Source organism: Cavenderia fasciculata, assembly GCF_000203815.1.
Source record: "Cavenderia fasciculata unplaced genomic scaffold Scf_EUAJFUG02HR96I-5, whole genome shotgun sequence".
Taxonomy (NCBI): Eukaryota; Evosea; class Eumycetozoa; order Acytosteliales; family Cavenderiaceae; genus Cavenderia; species Cavenderia fasciculata.
Window position 1 is genome coordinate 3,111,126 of NW_004457624.1, and position 18,628 is coordinate 3,129,753.

The following is an 18,628-nucleotide window of genomic DNA, read 5'->3' on the forward strand; positions in this document are numbered from 1 at the left end:
AAATTTTTATCATTATATTAACCGTGTGTACATAGACAGAAGAATTAGAATTTTTATTATTTATCAATTAACAACCTTTGTGAGACAGAGAAACAATAACAACGAAAAAGTTAACTTTTGCTTTTTTAAAAAAGATAAAATAATAAAAAAAGAGAGAAAGTCATTAGAATAAAACAAGAAGAAGGATAGAAATAGAAGAACAATCATATTATTTATATACCTATATATAAATATATATATATATTTAGATAAGATATGTTTAAACAAAAACTATTAGGTAGTCAAAGAGGAGAGGAAAGAGGAGGTGATTACTTTCCTTTACAAGATTTTGGCTCAAATAATAATAATAATAGTAGTAGTGGTGCAAGTGGCAGTAGTAGTAACAACAATAATAATAGTATCAATCGTGACGATGAATTAGAACTAGAAGATATCAATACAACAGGTTCTGTAATACATACAGCAAGACCGACATTGGACAATAATGAAGAACAAGAATCGTTTTTAGAGAAAACATCTCAGAGCATGCCCGCTATTCATAACTTGGACGCCTTTTTAACAGAGGTATACGAATACTTCCAAGGCAAAGGATTTATGTGTTTATTCCTTGACGACTTTTTTGAATTAGGGTAAAGATATAGACAAAACATAGTTAAACAAAAATAAGATTTATTTATTAATTATATTATTTATTATTTCCATAGGACATCATTATTTGTAGTTTCATTTTTTACATTTTTGGTATCATTTATCAATTATGGTGTATTGTTTAGTCAACCTTCAAACATACAGAAATCAGTCAATTTCGATAGACAAATCCCAACATGGTTGATCATATTTTTGGTTTTATTTGGTATCTATTGGTGTGCCAAATTCATTAAATTCTTGGCTAGTTTAAAGTCTCGTTTAGAAATGAGAAGTTTTTATCATAATACTTTAAAGATTTCTGAAGTAAATATATATATATATAAAACAAAAAAGAATAGAATAGAGAATATAAATATTTATTAATTTTCTTTTTTTATTTTTATTTTAGGATGATGTACAAACAATTGAATGGAGAGAAGTTGTAACAAAATTAATTAAAGTACCAAGATTATGTGTAGTAAAGGGTAATATGAATGCATTGGATATTGCAAATAGAATCATGAGAAAGGATAATTATATCATTGGTATTGTCAATAGAGAAATCCTTGACCTTTCCATTCCATTCCCAGGTCTTCACAAATATAAATTCATCACAAAAACTCTAGAGTGGAGTTTAATGTATGCATTGTTTAGTTATGTTTTCGATCGTAACGGTGAAATTAGACAAGAAGTTTTAGATACAAATCAAAGACAAAGATTAGCAAGAGGGTAAGAAAAAACAAACAAACAAACAAAACAAAAAAAAAAATTGATCAATTTATTTATTCATTTCTTCTATTTCTATTTTTTTAGATTATCAAGAAGATTTAAAACAATTGGATTAATTGGATTATTTGCATCACCATTTATATTCTTTTTCCTATTACTTAATTTCTTTTTTGAATATGCTGAAGAATTTAAAAGTAAACCAGGTTCACTTGGTAGTCGTGAATGGTCTCCTTTGGCAAAATGGAAATTTAGAGAATTTAATGAATTATCTCATTATTTTAAAACTAGGTAAAAAAAAAGAAAAAACAAAATATATTTATATTTATATTAACTTTTTCTTTTTCTTTTTCTTTTTTAGATTAAATCTTAGTTATAGTCATGCAAACAAATATGTTGATAGTTTTCCATCAGAGACAGTATCGATTATGGCAAAATTTATTAGTTTTATTTTGGGATCTATATTGGCAGTATTTTTGATTTTTGGTATCTATAGTGACGATTTCCTTTTCAACTTTGATATTTATGGAAAAACTCCTATTTGGTATGTTGGTATTTTTGGTACTGCAGTAGCAGTGTGCAAGTCTTTGGTAGTTGATGAGAATCAAGTAGCACGTCCAGCCATCCAAATGACACGTGTTGTTCAGTACACACGTTATTGTCCACGTTCTTGGAAGGGCAAGAGTCACACATACTCGGTTCGCGACGAATTCCTCACTCTCTTTGAGTTTAGAGTTGTCAACTTTTTACGTGAAGTCAGTTCTGTCATTTTTGCACCATTCATCCTCATCTTTTCGCTTCCCAAGTGCTCACTCGACATTCTCGACTTTATCGGCACCTTTACCGTGCGTGTCAACGGTGTCGGCTTGATTTGCAGCTTTGGTGCCTTTACCGACGTCAAGAAACACGGTAGTAAAAAGTATGGTGCCACTCAGGACGCTGACAAGTACTACAAGACCAAACAAGGCAAGTTGGAAAAGTCAATCGTCAACTTTTCACTCATCTATCCAGAATGGAAACCTGCTGGTCACGAAATCCTTGACAACCTCAATCAATTCCAAAAACAACAACAAACAAATGGTACTAATCAAAATTCGAGTGGTAGAGTCGATCCACCTGCCAATTGGAATCCAAATGATATCAATTATATGCATGACTCTTCCTTTGTATCTCCATCTACCATTCAAATGGTACTTGGTAGTACTGGAAGTGATAATAGTGGTGCTGCCATGGGCAACAACTATGACAACGCACAAAGAGCTCGAGTCGACCAAAATGTAATCAATGCAGTCAATGATTTACAACAAAATTATTATGATTCTCAAATACTTCAACCAAATCAATTTCCTTAAAAAAAAAAAAAAATGATTTAAAAAGTAGAAAGAATCACAGCAAGACAAATCTGTAAAAACAAAACAAACACAAAACTTATAGGAATCAATTTGATTGTAAATATATATCTATTATTCTCCTTTAGAAGAAAATAAAATTCATTCTTACAACATTTTTTAACAACACATGTCGACGACATTACATTGTTCGTGCATATATATTTAATTTATTGAGAGAATATTCATCATCGGAATTGACTTGTCGTTACGATAATCGCCCAGAGATCCCGCGGTTTTGGGTACAAAAAAAACATAAAAAGACACTTCGGAAATATCTCAGCGCCTCATCTAAAATTGTATCCTAACCAACCTCCTACTACAATCTTTCTTCCTCCTCCTTGTTGTTTGTTCCTTTATTATAAACATCAACCAACCCATCCATCTCATCTCCCATTATCGATATCCCATCTTTGTTATACACACAACAAAGCATAGCAAAGCAAAGAGCAAAGCGCAAACAAGAGCAGGGAGAAGAGAAGAGGAGAAAGAAAAATAACAATACACTCACCTCCCACTTACATACTCTATAGATTTATTCAGAAAGTTACACACACCTACACTCAGAGATACAGCAGTATATCTAACAACACAATTATTGTAGGTTTAAAAGGATTAGATTTAAATATATTTACTTACTCTTTTCTCCCTCTATCTATCTATATATATATATATGTTTCAGTATTAACAACAACAACAATATTATTATTATTATTAGGAAAGGGGAATGGGAGATAGTAGTGTAATACTAAGTGTATTGAGCTTGGTAGACAAGAGATTAAATCGATTAAAAGGATCACCAACCAATACAAGAGCTACTTTGGTCGACACTATCGAACAGTATCAAAAGACAAAAGATATACTATACAATGCAAAGAGACTACAGAGTAGAGATCCAGGTGACACTGACAATATCAAATCAAATATAACACAGATCGATGTTAGAATCAATCTTGCCAACCACGAAGAAAGTCTACTCATCAAACGATTAAATGAAAAGGATTACTCTGAAAATGGTGAAACACCTTCTTCCCCTATCGTTGCATCAAGATCAACAACTCAATTAAATCAATTATTATTAGGTGTAGAAAAAAATATTAATATTAATATTAATAATAATACAACAACAACAACAACAACAAATGATATAAAGGAACAAACATCACAATCACAACAACCACAACAAGAAATAGTAGAAATTAAAGAAGAAATTAAAGTTGAAGATAAAAGACCAACTAGTCCTGTTACCACTACTACTACCACCACTGCCATTGCCATTTCCAATGTTGAAACTAGTCCACCGTCTACCGTTGTTGTTGGTGTTGTCCCTGATACAACCAATGTTTCATCTGAAGTAGATTCAAATCGAACAAGATCAAGTAGTTTTAAACAAGTTTTGGAAAGATTTGACAAGATTGAATTACACAATAACAATTATAATATTGTTAATCTAAACTCACATAATCCTACCAACGATAAAAAAGGAAATAGTAATCTAAATATTCGTGGTCGTCCTCTTAAAGGTGATGAAACGACCGTCGCCGCTGTGGAAAAGGAGGAGAAGGAACCATCACAATCAATTTCACAACCACCAACCATTACAAGAGAAGGATCATCATTATCAATTTCACAAAGAGGTGCTGAAATTACTAAAATGTTAAAGAAACAACATCATCTAGATGAATCTGAACAACAACAATCAGAAGATTCACATAGAGTTAAAAGATCAAAAAGTAGTAGTAGTTTAATTATCACTCCTCCTCCACAGCCAACTAATAATAGTCTTTCATCATCATTAAATGTATCAGCACCAACTACTACTACTACTATTACAACAAAACCTTCTTCTTCTTCTGAACCATCATTATCAGAACCAATTGATTCATTTATACCAATTGTTCAAAATGTTTTTGTTGTTCAATTGGATGAAGTACCAGATGAAGCAACTCCAAGAAAAACAACCATGTTGTTGACAAAACAAGCAAAGTCTGATATTTTCGATAGTAATATTAGTATTGGAGTAATGAATCAACCAAATAATAGTAATCTTAGTATATTATCAGAACAAAATAATAATAATAATATTACAACAACTACACCTACAACTATACCAATATTTGCAAAATCAACAGATTATATTCCAATATCACGTCGTGCAACAGGATTTTCACCAATTAATACACCAAATTCCGATTGTACAACACCAACCAGTAGTCAACCATATCCAAATTCTTCAGACATGATGTCAAGTTCAGTAGCCGATGCATTTTTATTGCGTCATCAAAATATTGTTCGTTCAGAGTCTGCTCTTTCGATTTCACAATCAATTCAACCATTTTTAATGGCAGATTCATTACTCAATTCATATACACCTCAATCATCATTATTACAACAACAACAAGGTAATAATATCAGTCAATCATTACCACATTCATATTCTTCACAATCAATTAATAGTTTTACCAAACCACAACCACAACCATCATCACAATTTAAAATATCACAAAGATTAAAGTTTTCGAGGCAAGTACCAATTCGTAAAACATCTGAAGCTAGAATTGGTCATGCTAGATCAAATAGTAATAATCAAAACAACAATAATAATAATAATATGTATTATAATGCACCAGCAAATCCAAGTCCATTGTCAAGTGGACCACCTATTTATGGTGATGAACCTGTTAAATGTCAAGGTGAAAGATTGGCACTATTACAATCACTATTAAAGGCAGAAGAATTGACAAACAATGCAGAGAGAAAGGTGATTGATGAAATCAACAAAATCACTAGACAAAAATCCGAAGAACTCTATCAATTGGTTTGGGAAGTTAGAAATTTAGATAAAGCAATTGCTCATATTCTAAGTAGTAGATTGAAAATTGAAGATTTATCATCTTGGAATTCTCAACGAGATGTTCCTTTAAATCAAAATCAAAATCAAAATAATCAAAATAATGAATATCAAAAAAAACCACAAGAAGAAATTGTAACAATAGAATTATCAAGTCAACTTAAACATTCAATGGAACGTTTAATTGTATTGATGAGAACAGAACCAACTATATTGGCAGAAACACTTTATAGAGCTGGTTATCTTAGAGATGAAGGTGATAAATCTTTAAAAGCAACACATTCAGATCTATCACAGGCGATTGTATTTTCATTGTTTGGTAATTGTTTTACTGCAACCGATGAAAAACTATTGCTACTATTGATCAAAAAGATATCGGAAATTGAATTTTCCAAATGTCCAGATGATCAAAAACGTAAATTTGGTTCACAAGAACCATTTTGTTATACTTTGCTCTCAACCTATCTAAAGTATACTTTTGGTAAACCATATATCATCTCTGTACTCAAAGATTTAATCGTTGCCATCATCCAAGACCACAATATGAATCTTGAAGATGATCCACAGAAAAAGGCAATGTTGGCAGAATTTGGTCTACTCGAAGAAGAAGTCAATGTCGATCAAAAGGCATTGCTACAACAATTCTCTGCCGAATTTCTTCAAAGAGTTTTGGCTCTCCAATCTGGTCTACCCTATGCCGTTCGTTGGATGTGTAAAGTAGTTTTGGGGTATTGGAGAAAACATGTTCGTGCATCACGTCCCGACGATTGGGTGCCAACCGATTTCTCAGACATTAAAGACATTGCACACGAGAATGAACTCATCATTCACTTGGTATTTGAAAACTTTTTCATTCCAGCTCTTATTCGTCCAGAACATTATGGTGTATTTACTGGTCTCACTATTTCCCAAAAGACTCGTCATAATCTTATTCAAATCGCTAAAATGGTTCTCACATTCCTTACCAATCCTCAATCCATTCCAACTTGGTTAAATGAAAGTATGAACCTTGCAAATCGTATTCAAGAATATTTTTCTGAAGTTTCTCAAGTTGAAGAACCTGATACTTATTATCATAGTAAATATAAAAACAAAAAAAATAGGAAGAGAAATGTATATTTTACTTATTTTTTTATTTTTCTATTTTTTAGGACCAATATATGAATTAGAATTGGGACAAAATTTATTAGTATCATCAACTGATATATTTATAATGATGGAATTAATTTATCATAACAAACCAGAAGAAGAGGATGAATCAGAAACCAAACAATTACAATTGGAAGTGGTAGAGATGATAAAGACTGTTCAACCAGCTGCACAATTGCAAGAAGGAATGAAATTTTTGGTGATCAATGTGATACCAAAAGTTAAAGATTCGGCAGATCAATCAAGGATGAGTTCATTGGTACAAGGTCAACAGCATTCAATACGTTTGGCAAAAGAAAACCTTTTACTTTCTCTATGTGTATTAAATTATCTTTGTGGTTTTCTATCTACACCAATTTGTGAATTACTGCTACTTCAATGTGGTCGTTCAAGATCATTGGAATTGAATATTTTGGAAGCACAAATTGAAGAAACCATTAGAAGTCTTTGGTCACTACCAGATTCTTACAAACTCAACGACTATGAACCATTGTTGGATTTAATGTTTGAAGATTATAATCGTCGTGAAAAGAAGCGATCAATGGAGAAACAATTAAAACTACTCTATCTAGATCAGCTCCAACGTCACACTTCACAAATCATCTCTCAAAAGAATATCAATATCGAATTTTTGACCAATCAAAAGTTTAGACTCTTTAGAGACAAGACCTATACTCGTATGCAAACCGAGTTTGTTTCTGAATTCATGTCTCGTTTCTCTATCAATACGCCTGGTAACTGTAGTTGCTCTCCTACCATCAACGATGAAGATTCAGATATCTGCGATACTTGTTCTCTCAAATCAACCATGATTAGTACCTTTTTAAAACGTGCCAAAGATGCAATCATTAAAAGTCCTTGGTGGAAAGATGCTCTTGAAGATGATCTAATCATTGCTCAAAATACTCTTGAACGTAATTTAATGACTCAAATTTATAATTAGTAAGGAAGAGGAAAGGACAAAAAATAATTATAAATATTATAAATATTAATTTTTTTTTCTTTTTTTTTTATAGTACATTTAGTATAAGTAAAGTTGATGTAATATTTTCAAAAGAATTAAAATCAAAATCAAGTTCAATTGATCATAGATCACTTTATATTCCAGAGAAATATGCCAATCAATCACCATGGGAATTGGCACAACAAGAAATTAGAAAGATTAATCTTTATAAATCCCCTCATGACAAGATGAAATGTATTATTGATACTTGGAATATTATTTTCAATTATACAAAACCATTGGGTGAATCTGGTCCTGATGATTTCTTACCTGTAAGAAGAAATAGAAAAAAAAAATATATATATTTTTACTTACTTTTTTTTTTATTTTATTTTTTAGATAATGGGATATGTAATTATAAAAGCAAAACCAGAAAATTTATTATCAAATATTCAATATATAAGTTTATATATTACAACTATGGATCCGACTGCCGAAGTATGGTTTATGAATTTGAAATCATCGATTGAAGTGATTCGAGAGGTATTGTCTGGTGAATTAAATTATAAAGGTTGGACAAATGGTATTTTAGCACCCATGATTGATAGAATTTCAATCATGAAAAAAGAAATTAAAAAGAAACAAAAAACAAAGTATAGAGCTTCTATTATCAATTTGTCAAATCTTTCTCAATAATAATAAAAAAAACAAAAAAAAAAACTATTTATTTAAATGATAAAACATGTTTGTTTTTGTATTTTTTATTTTTTTAATGATCAATTCTAATATGAGGATATTCTTGAGATAGATCATAAGCAATTTGGGAGGTAATTTTTTCACAACCATAACAAGATATTCTACGTATAATTTGACAATGAGAGATAATGGTGGCAATATGACGTTTTTCAAGTGTCTTGTGATTGGAAATATTGAGTTCATAGAGATTGGTAAAGAGCTTTAGGTATTGGTTTAGAATGTTGTCATTAAATTCAACAACAATACATCTATCGGTATGGATATAGGTGACAGCCGACAAGGAAAGGCATTCTACTAGAGGTGTAAGACACATAAATTCTTGTAAACTCTCGTAGCCAACTGTACACATGGTCAAGTCCAACCATTTAACCTTTGATAGTGGACTTTCAGCAATGGTTTCATTATTGTCAATTAGTTCTTTGTGAACTTTAATTAGGTAGGGAAGATGAGATGATGGTGGTAGACGAAGATGTTCAAGGTTTGGTAATTTTCTTAAATAACTCCAAAGTAATTGACCATCTCCTTTGAATCTTGGTAGATGAAGTGCTTTGAGTGATGGAGAAGCAAAGTTGGATAGAGCTTGAACTGTTTGATCATCTCCACAATTTGTTTGATCCAAATATAATGATACAATTGATTGAGATGTTTGTTCCAATGCTTCAATAGAGCTTGAATCTGCCGATGTTGAAGATAAATCCAATAATTTGACAATTCTTAGATTTGAAAGAATCTCTGTTAATACAGGAGCAGTGAATCTTGTACGAATCAACATGAGTACTTCCAATTCTGATGCCATTTTAACGATTTGTTTACCAGTTTCATCAGTCAAACCATGAAGACTAAGATAAAGTTCTTTTAATTTAATTGGACGACTCGATAGAGATTGTAAAAGTGGAACGACTCCATTATCATTTACATCATTTGTATAGGAAAGTGAAAGTGAAACAAGATTATCAAGATGAGGTGATAAATCTAATAATGTCTTGTTTGTAATATAACCTTGACAAATGGATAATTGTTTGAGTTGACCGAATAAATGACCAATACCTTCAAATGATTTATCATCTGTTGCTCGAGCAGAGATGGTAAGAGAATGTAACATTTTACATTGTAAAAGTATTTCTCGAAGCAAATCAGACATACTAGTAATTGGATGATAAGGATCGATTAAACCATCTGGAATTGGCTCTGAACCTTTTGGTGTATTTCTAGTATTATCTGTGAAATAACAATCTGTCAATTCCAATGTTGTAAGGAATTTCATTGAAACAGTACTATTTGCAAGAGTTGGATTAAATGTAATCTTTTTGGCAGACAGTATTAAAATATTTGGTAGATTTTCAAACAGTTGACCAACTGTTTCAGTATCTATGATACGAGCCAAAGAAAATGGTATTTCAAGTTGAGAGATTTCTCTAACCTGTCCCATTGCCAATTTAATAAAAGTATGAAGAGTACTATCTGGTGGACATTGATCAATCAACATGACCATTGATAATAATTCATACAATTTACGTTGTTCAACACCAGTATTGTAAGAATTTGAATGATTATATTTTAGAATAAATGATTTTACTCCGTCGTCGTCTGAATCTTTTTCATTGTATTCAAATGGAAGAGATTGGTAAAGATAACCTTCAACACTTGAACTATTAATTGAAAGAGCCTTTTCCAATCTTTCTTGAGCCAAATCCAATTCTTGTTTAAATCTTTGATAATCCAAACCATAAAATAAATAGTGAGTTGCCAATTTTAGATGAATCATACCCCAAACTGCCAATAATTCACTATTACTTTCTTGAGAGTGACTACTTGCTTGTTCAATCAATTGACTACCAATACGCAGAAAAGACAATGAATCTTTAATACTTCCAGTACTATTTGCTTTTAGTAAATAGGTTGAAGCAAGTTTTACAGTTAAACTACCAGATAGTGGAATTGATTTTTGTGCAGTTTTTAATTTGTGTTGAGCCAAATCAATCCAACGTTGAGCTTGAAGTGGTGGTACTTTATGATTAACCAATAATCTTTGAACTTCATAAATTAATGAATCACCAGCAGCAACATCTATTATAGTTGGATATTTTATAGTAGAATCTACATCTTCAATATCGCGAAGGGAGATTACATATTTTTTACTATTTAAAAATTGACTATATGCTACTGGATTAATTCTAATATTTAAAATATAAATTAATCTAATGATTAAAAATTTCATATCAAATGAATTTCTCATATCATAATCTTCTAATAATTCTAAATTATTTAAACTATTTGGGAATACTAAAAGAGTAAAAATTAAAATTAACCAAGTATTCAAATATTAATTATTTTTTGTTTTTGTTTTTTTTTACCTTTTAATAAAGTAAATTTAAAAGTACCAAAATTTAAATTTGACCAAAAATCTTTAAATTCATCATGACGATCACGATTTAATAGGATATCGAAAATTTGAGCAACAATTTGACGTGGTTCATCTGATGGACGATTTGAATTTTCCAATTTCTCTCTAAAACGAGCACGAATGATTTTCTTGAATGTACGAGCTACCACTTCGGTCATAAAAGTTGATCTAAGAGAACGTTGAGAAATCTTTTGACAAGCAATACCAAGATATCTAATATTGATACCTTTTGAATGGATTTCATTAATCATACGTAAAACATCATTGTTTTTTTGTTCGTACTGTTCCTTTTCCCATTCACCAAGGTCTGATGTAGTCGACCTAATATCCTTTGCCAAATGGGTACTTTCAAAGAATAATTGATCAGATGCTTTTTGATCACTATTATCCAAAGTTGATTGAATATATTCAACACATTCTGGTATAATTAGATTATGTAATCTTTCAGTCATTGCAATGACTTGATCATTTGATTCTTGTTCATCTTTTCCAGATTGCCATCCACTAAATGCATCTGGTGATAATGCATCAGTTGATAATGATATTAATTCTGGTCTCAACATTGAATAAAATATTTCTCTTCCCATTTTTCCTTTACTAATAAAATAAAATTAAAAATAAAAAGAATATTAATATTTTTCTTTTTTCTTTTTGTTTTTTTTTTATATTTACATTGTATTTGGATATTCAGGAGGAAAACATCTAGCAAAATCAATCATATAATAACGACCATCAAAACCTTTATGAACTTCAATATCACCAGGACCATAAAGAAAAGTTGGAGGTTGATGTAGACCAACATAGTGACCTTTAATATTTAGAATAGAAGCGATACGTTTCATTTCTTCATTGATTAATGGATCTGAATCATGAACCGTACGACCACCATCACAACTACCATAGACTATTGTTTTCTTGTCCAATGGTAAACTTGAAATGGCCAATAATCTGTAACCTCTATAATCAATAATAGCCATCAGAGGGAATCTAATTAATCCACCACCATTCATCATTGCATGTTCCATATAATGATTCAGACCTTTAAGTTCATGACCAGCACTTTTTTGAGCCATTTCATCTGATTTACAATGATCACCATACATCCAAACACCTTCAGCAATCTCTGTGTCCACAACAAATTTAAATATAATATCCATCACTCTAAATTTACTTCCACCAGCAACACCACCAATATCAATGGGCAATATAGTCTTTTGATCATTTTCCAAATTTCTCTCTGATATAATAATCTTTCCATAAGTATTTGCACAATATACAAATTCATTGGCTATAGTTGATAACTTTTTAAACTTTTCCTCTGAATCTTTTTCCTCTAATAATTCTTGAAATTTTTCATTCCAACTATTTCCTAAATGGAAAATAAAAAAAGATATTTAATAAATAGAAATAGAAATATTTAAATATATTTTAATATATTTTTTTTACCTTTTTGATTAATTGATGGAGTTGAAGAAGATGTTTCTTGATTCTTATCAATTGAATCAAATAATGAAGTTTTTGGTGTATCAGAACTTGTTTTTGGTTTTGATTCAAGTTGATCATTTGAATATCCATATGAAGAGTCGTATGAATTACTATTATTATTATTATTATTATCATTATAAGATGAATTATAACTTGAAGTTGAAGTATCACTTTTTTGACCATAAGAACCAATTGAATAAACTGATTGATTATAACTACTACTACTACTACTATTATTATTATAACTATTAGAATAGGATGATACCGATTGTGGTTGATCATATCCACTACTATCAATAGCTGTAGTATTGGTTGTAGAGGTAGAACTGTCATCTTCACCAACAATCATATTTGATAAAACAGTTGAATAAGGATTAGTTGAAGCAATTGATATGTTTGCCCAATTTGTTGGTTTTGATTGAATTGATTCTATCAATCCTTCTTGTTGCACTTGTTCTTGTTGTTGTTGTTCATTATCATTTGATGGTGATTCAACTACATTATCTATTTGTTCAACTACTTGTTCTTCTACTTGTTCTACATTATTATTATTATTATTATTATTATCATTATTTGTTTGTTGTTGAGGTTGTTGTTGTTGTTTTGAAGTATCTTTTACATTCCAATATGACATAATGTCAGTAAAGGTTCTACCTTCTTTTTTATCTGACATTTTATTTATAAATATTTTACTAATATAATACAAAATGAGAGATGACAAGACCTTCTCTTCTTTTGTTTATATTATCTTGTCTTGTGTGAGCGAGTGCAGATATTGATATTATTCTCAAACCCCTCTAGATCGTTTATTTTTATCAGCTATCCCGCAGGAGATGAGAGATGATAAACATGGTTCAATGAAAAAAAAAAAACAAATATCTCTTTTTTTAATGTCTTTTCGACGATGAAAGTCAAATCGACCAGCAGCTCCCATCATTAGGGTGTTGGCAACAAAAGAATTTTTTTTGATCGAGACTGGAAAATTCGTTGAAGCTGTGAGGTAAATGAGTTGATGATATTTTTGAACCTGCTTCAATTTAATTAGCTTCTTTTGAGTCCCTAATTTTTAATTTATCTACATCTTTATCTTTATCTCTCTCTTATTATTATTATTATTATTATTATCTCTCTCTCTATTTTCATTTTTTTCACTTTATCAAAAAGATATGGCGACAAAAGAGAAAATATCATTTAAATCAAAAACTGTATATTTTAATAATGTTCCATCTGAAGTTAAAGATAGTTTAAAATCTTTCTTTGAATCTCATGGTTCAACTATCACTAAAAGATTTGCTAAAACTGTAAATAGAAAATAGAAAAAAAAAAAATAGAAAAAAAAAATTTCTCTAACACAACACTTTTTCTTTTTTTTTTTTTTTTGTGCTTTTTAGATTGATTATATTATAACAACAAATGAATCGATAATTGAAAACAAGTATCCAATATCAACTGCACAATCACTTGATATTAAATGTTTAGATTATAGAATCATTCTTAGAAAGATTCAATCTAAAAAGGGTGCTACTGCTGCTACATCTACTACAACAAGTATCGTAGTTTCATCATCATCACCATCATTGACATCTTCATCTTCATCATCATCTCCACCTACTGTTAAATTATCATCATCAATTATACCAACCAAATTTGTTAAATCTACTTCTACTATTGCTTCTATTGCATCTTCTCCAACACCAACTATTACAATATTGGTACCACCAAGTGGTAGTAAAAATGGAGGATTTTATGTTTCAGTGTTTGGATTTGATTTTGTGGCAGGACCAAACTTTAAAGTAAAGATTGGTAATCATTTTACAACTGGTAATGAATTTCATGGTGCCAATGCTGTCCTAGTATACGTTCCAAATGGATTATTACTTCCAGTTGGTGATTTATCGATGGTGGCCAGTAACGATGGTGTCAACTTTGGTACACCAATTCATTTTACTGTCGTCGACAGTTCAGTACACTCACTAGAACAATCTACTACTACTAGTTCAGAGGTATTAATTCTAAAAGCACAATTGGCCAATTTGAAACGTGCCATTTCAAATATTGCCAATTTTGAAAGTTTACTCTCCAATAGAATATCAACACTTACCGGTGATCAAATGGACAACCTATTCAAACTTAACCTTGAAAGTGGTTCAACCAATCCAAATCATCCATTACTCTTGCAACAAGAAAAGTCAAACATCTCTTCAAATGACTCTCATATGATTGAAGATTCGGAACTTCCAGAGACATGGGAAATTGAAGATGATTCAGATGAAGATTCAAGTGTTGGTAATGGTGATGAATACATTGATCATCAAATTAAAAAGGAAGAATTTGAAGAAAGAGAAATTAGAATCTTTATCAGCTCTCCATTCAAGGATATGCAATTGGATCGTGATCAAATTGTCAAGGTTGTCATTCCAAAGATTCGTAAACTTTGTATTGAACGTGACATTATTATGACCTATGTTGATTTGCGTTGGGGTGTCACCTCTAGTGCCGCCGAACAAGCCAATGGTCTATTAATGTGTCTACGTGAATTGGAAAAGTCAAACCTCCTCATTGGTCTCTATGGTGAACGTTATGGTTGGTCAAATCAAGAACGTTCAGATGCCAAAACTCAAGCTCATCTTTCAACTACTCTTGATCGTGCTAGTTCTGAATATCCTTGGGTTAACAAATATCGTGATTCGTAAGGAAGAAGAGGAAAAAGAAAATAGAAACCTAAAATATTTAATTTTTTTTTTTTTTTTTTTAATTTTTTAGATCAATAACAGAAATTGAATTTAGAATGATATTAAATAATCATTATAATCAATCAATGATTGGTAAAAAGAATGCAATGTTTTATTTTAGAGATCCATACTATGTAGAAGAGATTTCACAAAAGGATAGAAACTTGTTTGTATCGGAAGGTAGCAAGAGCAAGGAAAAGTTGGATCGTCTTAAACAAGAGATTTCAAAGAATCAAGGATACCGTTCCAATGAATACCGTCGTCCAAGTAATCTTGCCGATATTCTCTATGAAGACATGGAAAAGTATATTGACAAGAAATTCCCAGTTGGCAATGAATTAAAACCTGCCGAAAAGGAACGTTTCCTACATACCATCTTTGCCAAACATCTTACCAAACTCTATGTTGAAAATGAACAATATAATCTTCAACTTGATACTTTTATTACAAAACATAAAAATGTTTTAATGGTTCATGGTGATCAAGGTAAAAGAAATAGAATAGAAACAAAAATAATAATAATAATAATAATAATTTATTAATTTTTTTAATTTTAATTTTCTTTTCTTAGGAATGGGAAAAAGTTCTTTACTTTCAAATTGGGTATTAAAACATAGAGAACATCATCCAGAAGATTTAGTTGTATCAAATTGGATTGGAGCAAGTCCATCATCGACAAAATATACATTTTGTATGATTAATATAATGAATGAAATTAAATATCAAATTGAAAAGGAAGCAAAACAACAACAACAAGGTGGTGGAAATGAATCTAGTTCAATCTTTTCAACAAATAATTTGGTATCTTGGATTCCAGATATTCCAGAGGAGAATGTATCGGCAGACAAGATTGCATCGGAATTTAGTAACTTCCTTTCAGTTATTATGACTCATCCAAGTTTGGCAAATCGTCGTGTTGTGATTATATTGGATGGTTTGAATAAATTGGATAGTCGTGATAATGCATTGGATTTAATTTGGTTCCCTCGTACATTCCCAATGAATCTAAAGATGATCATTAGTGCAACTAGTGGATCACGTCCATTGGAAGTAATGAAGAAACGTGGAGCTGAAATGTTGTCCATGGGTGCAATCAATGAAGCTACTCGCAAGGCAATTGTACGTCTCTATTTGAACCGTTTTGCTAAAAAGGTGTCGGATCAACAAGAACTACAAATCGCTCAATCACCATCCACCAATAACCCAAGATTCCTTCAACTCTTGTTGGATGATATCTGTGTATTTGGTGAATTTGATCGTTTGGGTGATCGTATTACTCGTTTGCTACGTGCTAAAAACACTAGCGAGTTGTATGAAATCATTCTTGATCGTATTGAAACAGATTACGATCAAAAAGGTAAAGGTTTGGTTAGAGAATTCCTTCGTTACATTTGGGGTGCTCGTCATGGTATCGAATTGGACAAACTTTCTCATCTACTAAGTCGTAAAGGTATTGATCCACAAGAATGGAATAGTCTTTTGGTTTTAATGGAAGCATATATTTCAAGTAGTAGTGGTTTATTATCATTTTTAAATGATGATATTAAAACTGCTGTAGAACGTAAATATGTTGATAATGATAAAGTTAGATTCGATATTCATTCAGACTTGGCATCAATCCTATTTGAACAAGCTGATTTATCTGAACGAAAGGTTGAAGAATTACCATTCCAACTACTTCGATCAAATAATTGGGAAGGATTAAGAAACTTTTTAGTAGATATTTATAATTTTGATAAATTATATTCACCACGTCACAAGAATGATTTAATTGGTTATTGGAATACATTGGAAAAACAAGATAAACCACCACGTAATGCTGCAGAGAGTAAGAATCTCATCCCTTACTCTGCTACGTACGAGTATAAACAATTGATTGCAAGAAGTTTCCCACAAGCAACTGGATTGGTCATTTCAGATATACTTTATCGTATTGCATCGTTTTTGGAAGAATTGACTCAAAATGAAGGTGCCGAGTTGCTCTATCAAAAGGCAAGAGAATTGTACGTAAATTCTTCACAAAATTTGGAAGCTGCCAAAGTTGATCGTGCAATGGGTCATATGTATCATGTTCAAGGTCGTTATGAATTGGCTGAAACTAAATTCCGTCAAGCCCTTTCAATCTATACCAAAGAACGTGGTCAAGAAGATATTGAAGTTGCTGCAACTTTAAATCTTTTAGGTTCTCTTGCTACTGCTCGTTGTAAACATGGTGAAGCTAAACAAATGTTGACAGATGCTATGCGTATTGCTGAAAGTAAAGGAGACGACAAAAACTTACTTATCGCAGATATTGCATATAGTTTGGGTTCAGTTCACTTTGTTGAAGAAGCAAGAAAATTGGATGTAGCAGAAGAATTCTTTATAAAGGCATTGGAAATTACAGAATTGAAATTGGGTGATTTGGATATTGGTTATGCTCGTATTCTTAATCGTCTTGGTTCATTGTACATTGAAAAGGATCAATTCAATGATGCAGAAAGTTGTTACAAATCTGCACTCAAGATTTATGAAGCTGTACTTGGACTTGATCATAGTCGTGTAGCTCAAATCCTTCGTCATATGATTTCACTCTATGAAGTACAAGAAAATTATCGTCTTGCCGAAGCTTCTGCTCTTCGTGCACTCAATATTACTAAAAAGATTTATGGTCCAACTCATAATCATGTTGCTGCTATATTGATTCGTCTTGGTCTATTATACCTATCAAGTAACAAAAAGGAACTCTGTCTTCAAACTCTCAATGAAGCACGTGCTCTTAGAGAAAAAGAATTTGGTGTCAATCATAAAAATGTTCAACACGTTGTACAACTTATTAAAAACATTACAGCTCCACCTCCTCCACCACCTGCTCCAAAACCACCTCCACCAAAACCTTCCTATGTACCAATTATCGTTCCAAAAACTATTGTTTCGAATATTGTAAGAAGTCCTGTAGCTGGTGGTGCTCCTCCTCCACCACCTCCACCACCTCCACCACCACAACCACAACAATTATTATATCGTCCATCTATTTCAGATATAATGAGAAATGGTTTACCTCCAACTATTCAATCTCAACAGCCAAGCCAAATCCCTCTACCACCTCCTTCAAATGGTTATTTGAATTATCAACCTTCTCCTTCTCCTCCAAAATCTCCAAGACAAGGTATCCAACAAGGTCTCCAACAACCTCAACAACAACAAAGACAAATGTCTCAACCACAACAACAACAACAACAACAACAACCAAGATTTAATTCTTATCAACCTCAACAACAACAACAACAACAACCACAAGGTGATTTTGCTGATATGGTAGCACAATATCAACAAAGTAATCTAAAGAGAGCAGTTAATATTCAAGATAGATCTGGAGCATCTCAAGCAGTAAAGAATCTTATTGGTGAAAAGGAAAGTTGTAAATCTGCAACTGGTCATTCCAAACCTTCACTTGCCAGTAAAATTAAAACAAACAAAAAGATTGATATGGATGAAATGTTTGCATAGTAAAGTAAATTTAAATAAATCCTTTTTTATTAAAAACATTTACTTTGTTGACATTGATCATATAGACAAATTGGATCA

General features: G+C 31.3%; 3 protein-coding genes across 3 annotated transcripts; 2 read left to right on the top strand and 1 right to left on the bottom strand.

Moving 5' to 3' along the window:
- Nucleotides 1-255: 255 nt before the first annotated feature.
- Nucleotides 256-8,380, top strand: DFA_12243 (RasGTPase-activating protein; the record flags this gene model as incomplete). Its single annotated transcript, XM_004353828.1, has 10 exons — nt 256-629; nt 705-951; nt 1,037-1,356; nt 1,441-1,644; nt 1,715-2,630; nt 2,831-3,040; nt 3,460-6,670; nt 6,744-7,683; nt 7,758-8,016; nt 8,084-8,380. 10 exons carry the CDS (start codon nt 256-258, stop codon nt 8,378-8,380), a joined length of 6,978 nt encoding a protein of 2,325 aa, XP_004353880.1.
- A 73-nt stretch (nt 8,381-8,453) lies between these two features.
- DFA_12244 (uncharacterized protein) lies at nt 8,454-13,002 on the bottom strand (the record flags this gene model as incomplete). Its single annotated transcript, XM_004353829.1, has 4 exons — nt 8,454-10,723; nt 10,795-11,441; nt 11,517-12,213; nt 12,291-13,002. 4 exons carry the CDS (start codon nt 13,000-13,002, stop codon nt 8,454-8,456), a joined length of 4,326 nt encoding a protein of 1,441 aa, XP_004353881.1.
- A 493-nt stretch (nt 13,003-13,495) lies between these two features.
- DFA_12245 (TPR repeat-containing protein) lies at nt 13,496-18,550 on the top strand (the record flags this gene model as incomplete). The annotated part of the gene is made up of 4 exons (XM_004353830.1): nt 13,496-13,630; nt 13,721-15,018; nt 15,093-15,547; nt 15,633-18,550. 4 exons carry the CDS (start codon nt 13,496-13,498, stop codon nt 18,548-18,550), a joined length of 4,806 nt encoding a protein of 1,601 aa, XP_004353882.1.
- Nucleotides 18,551-18,628: the final 78 nt, after the last annotated feature.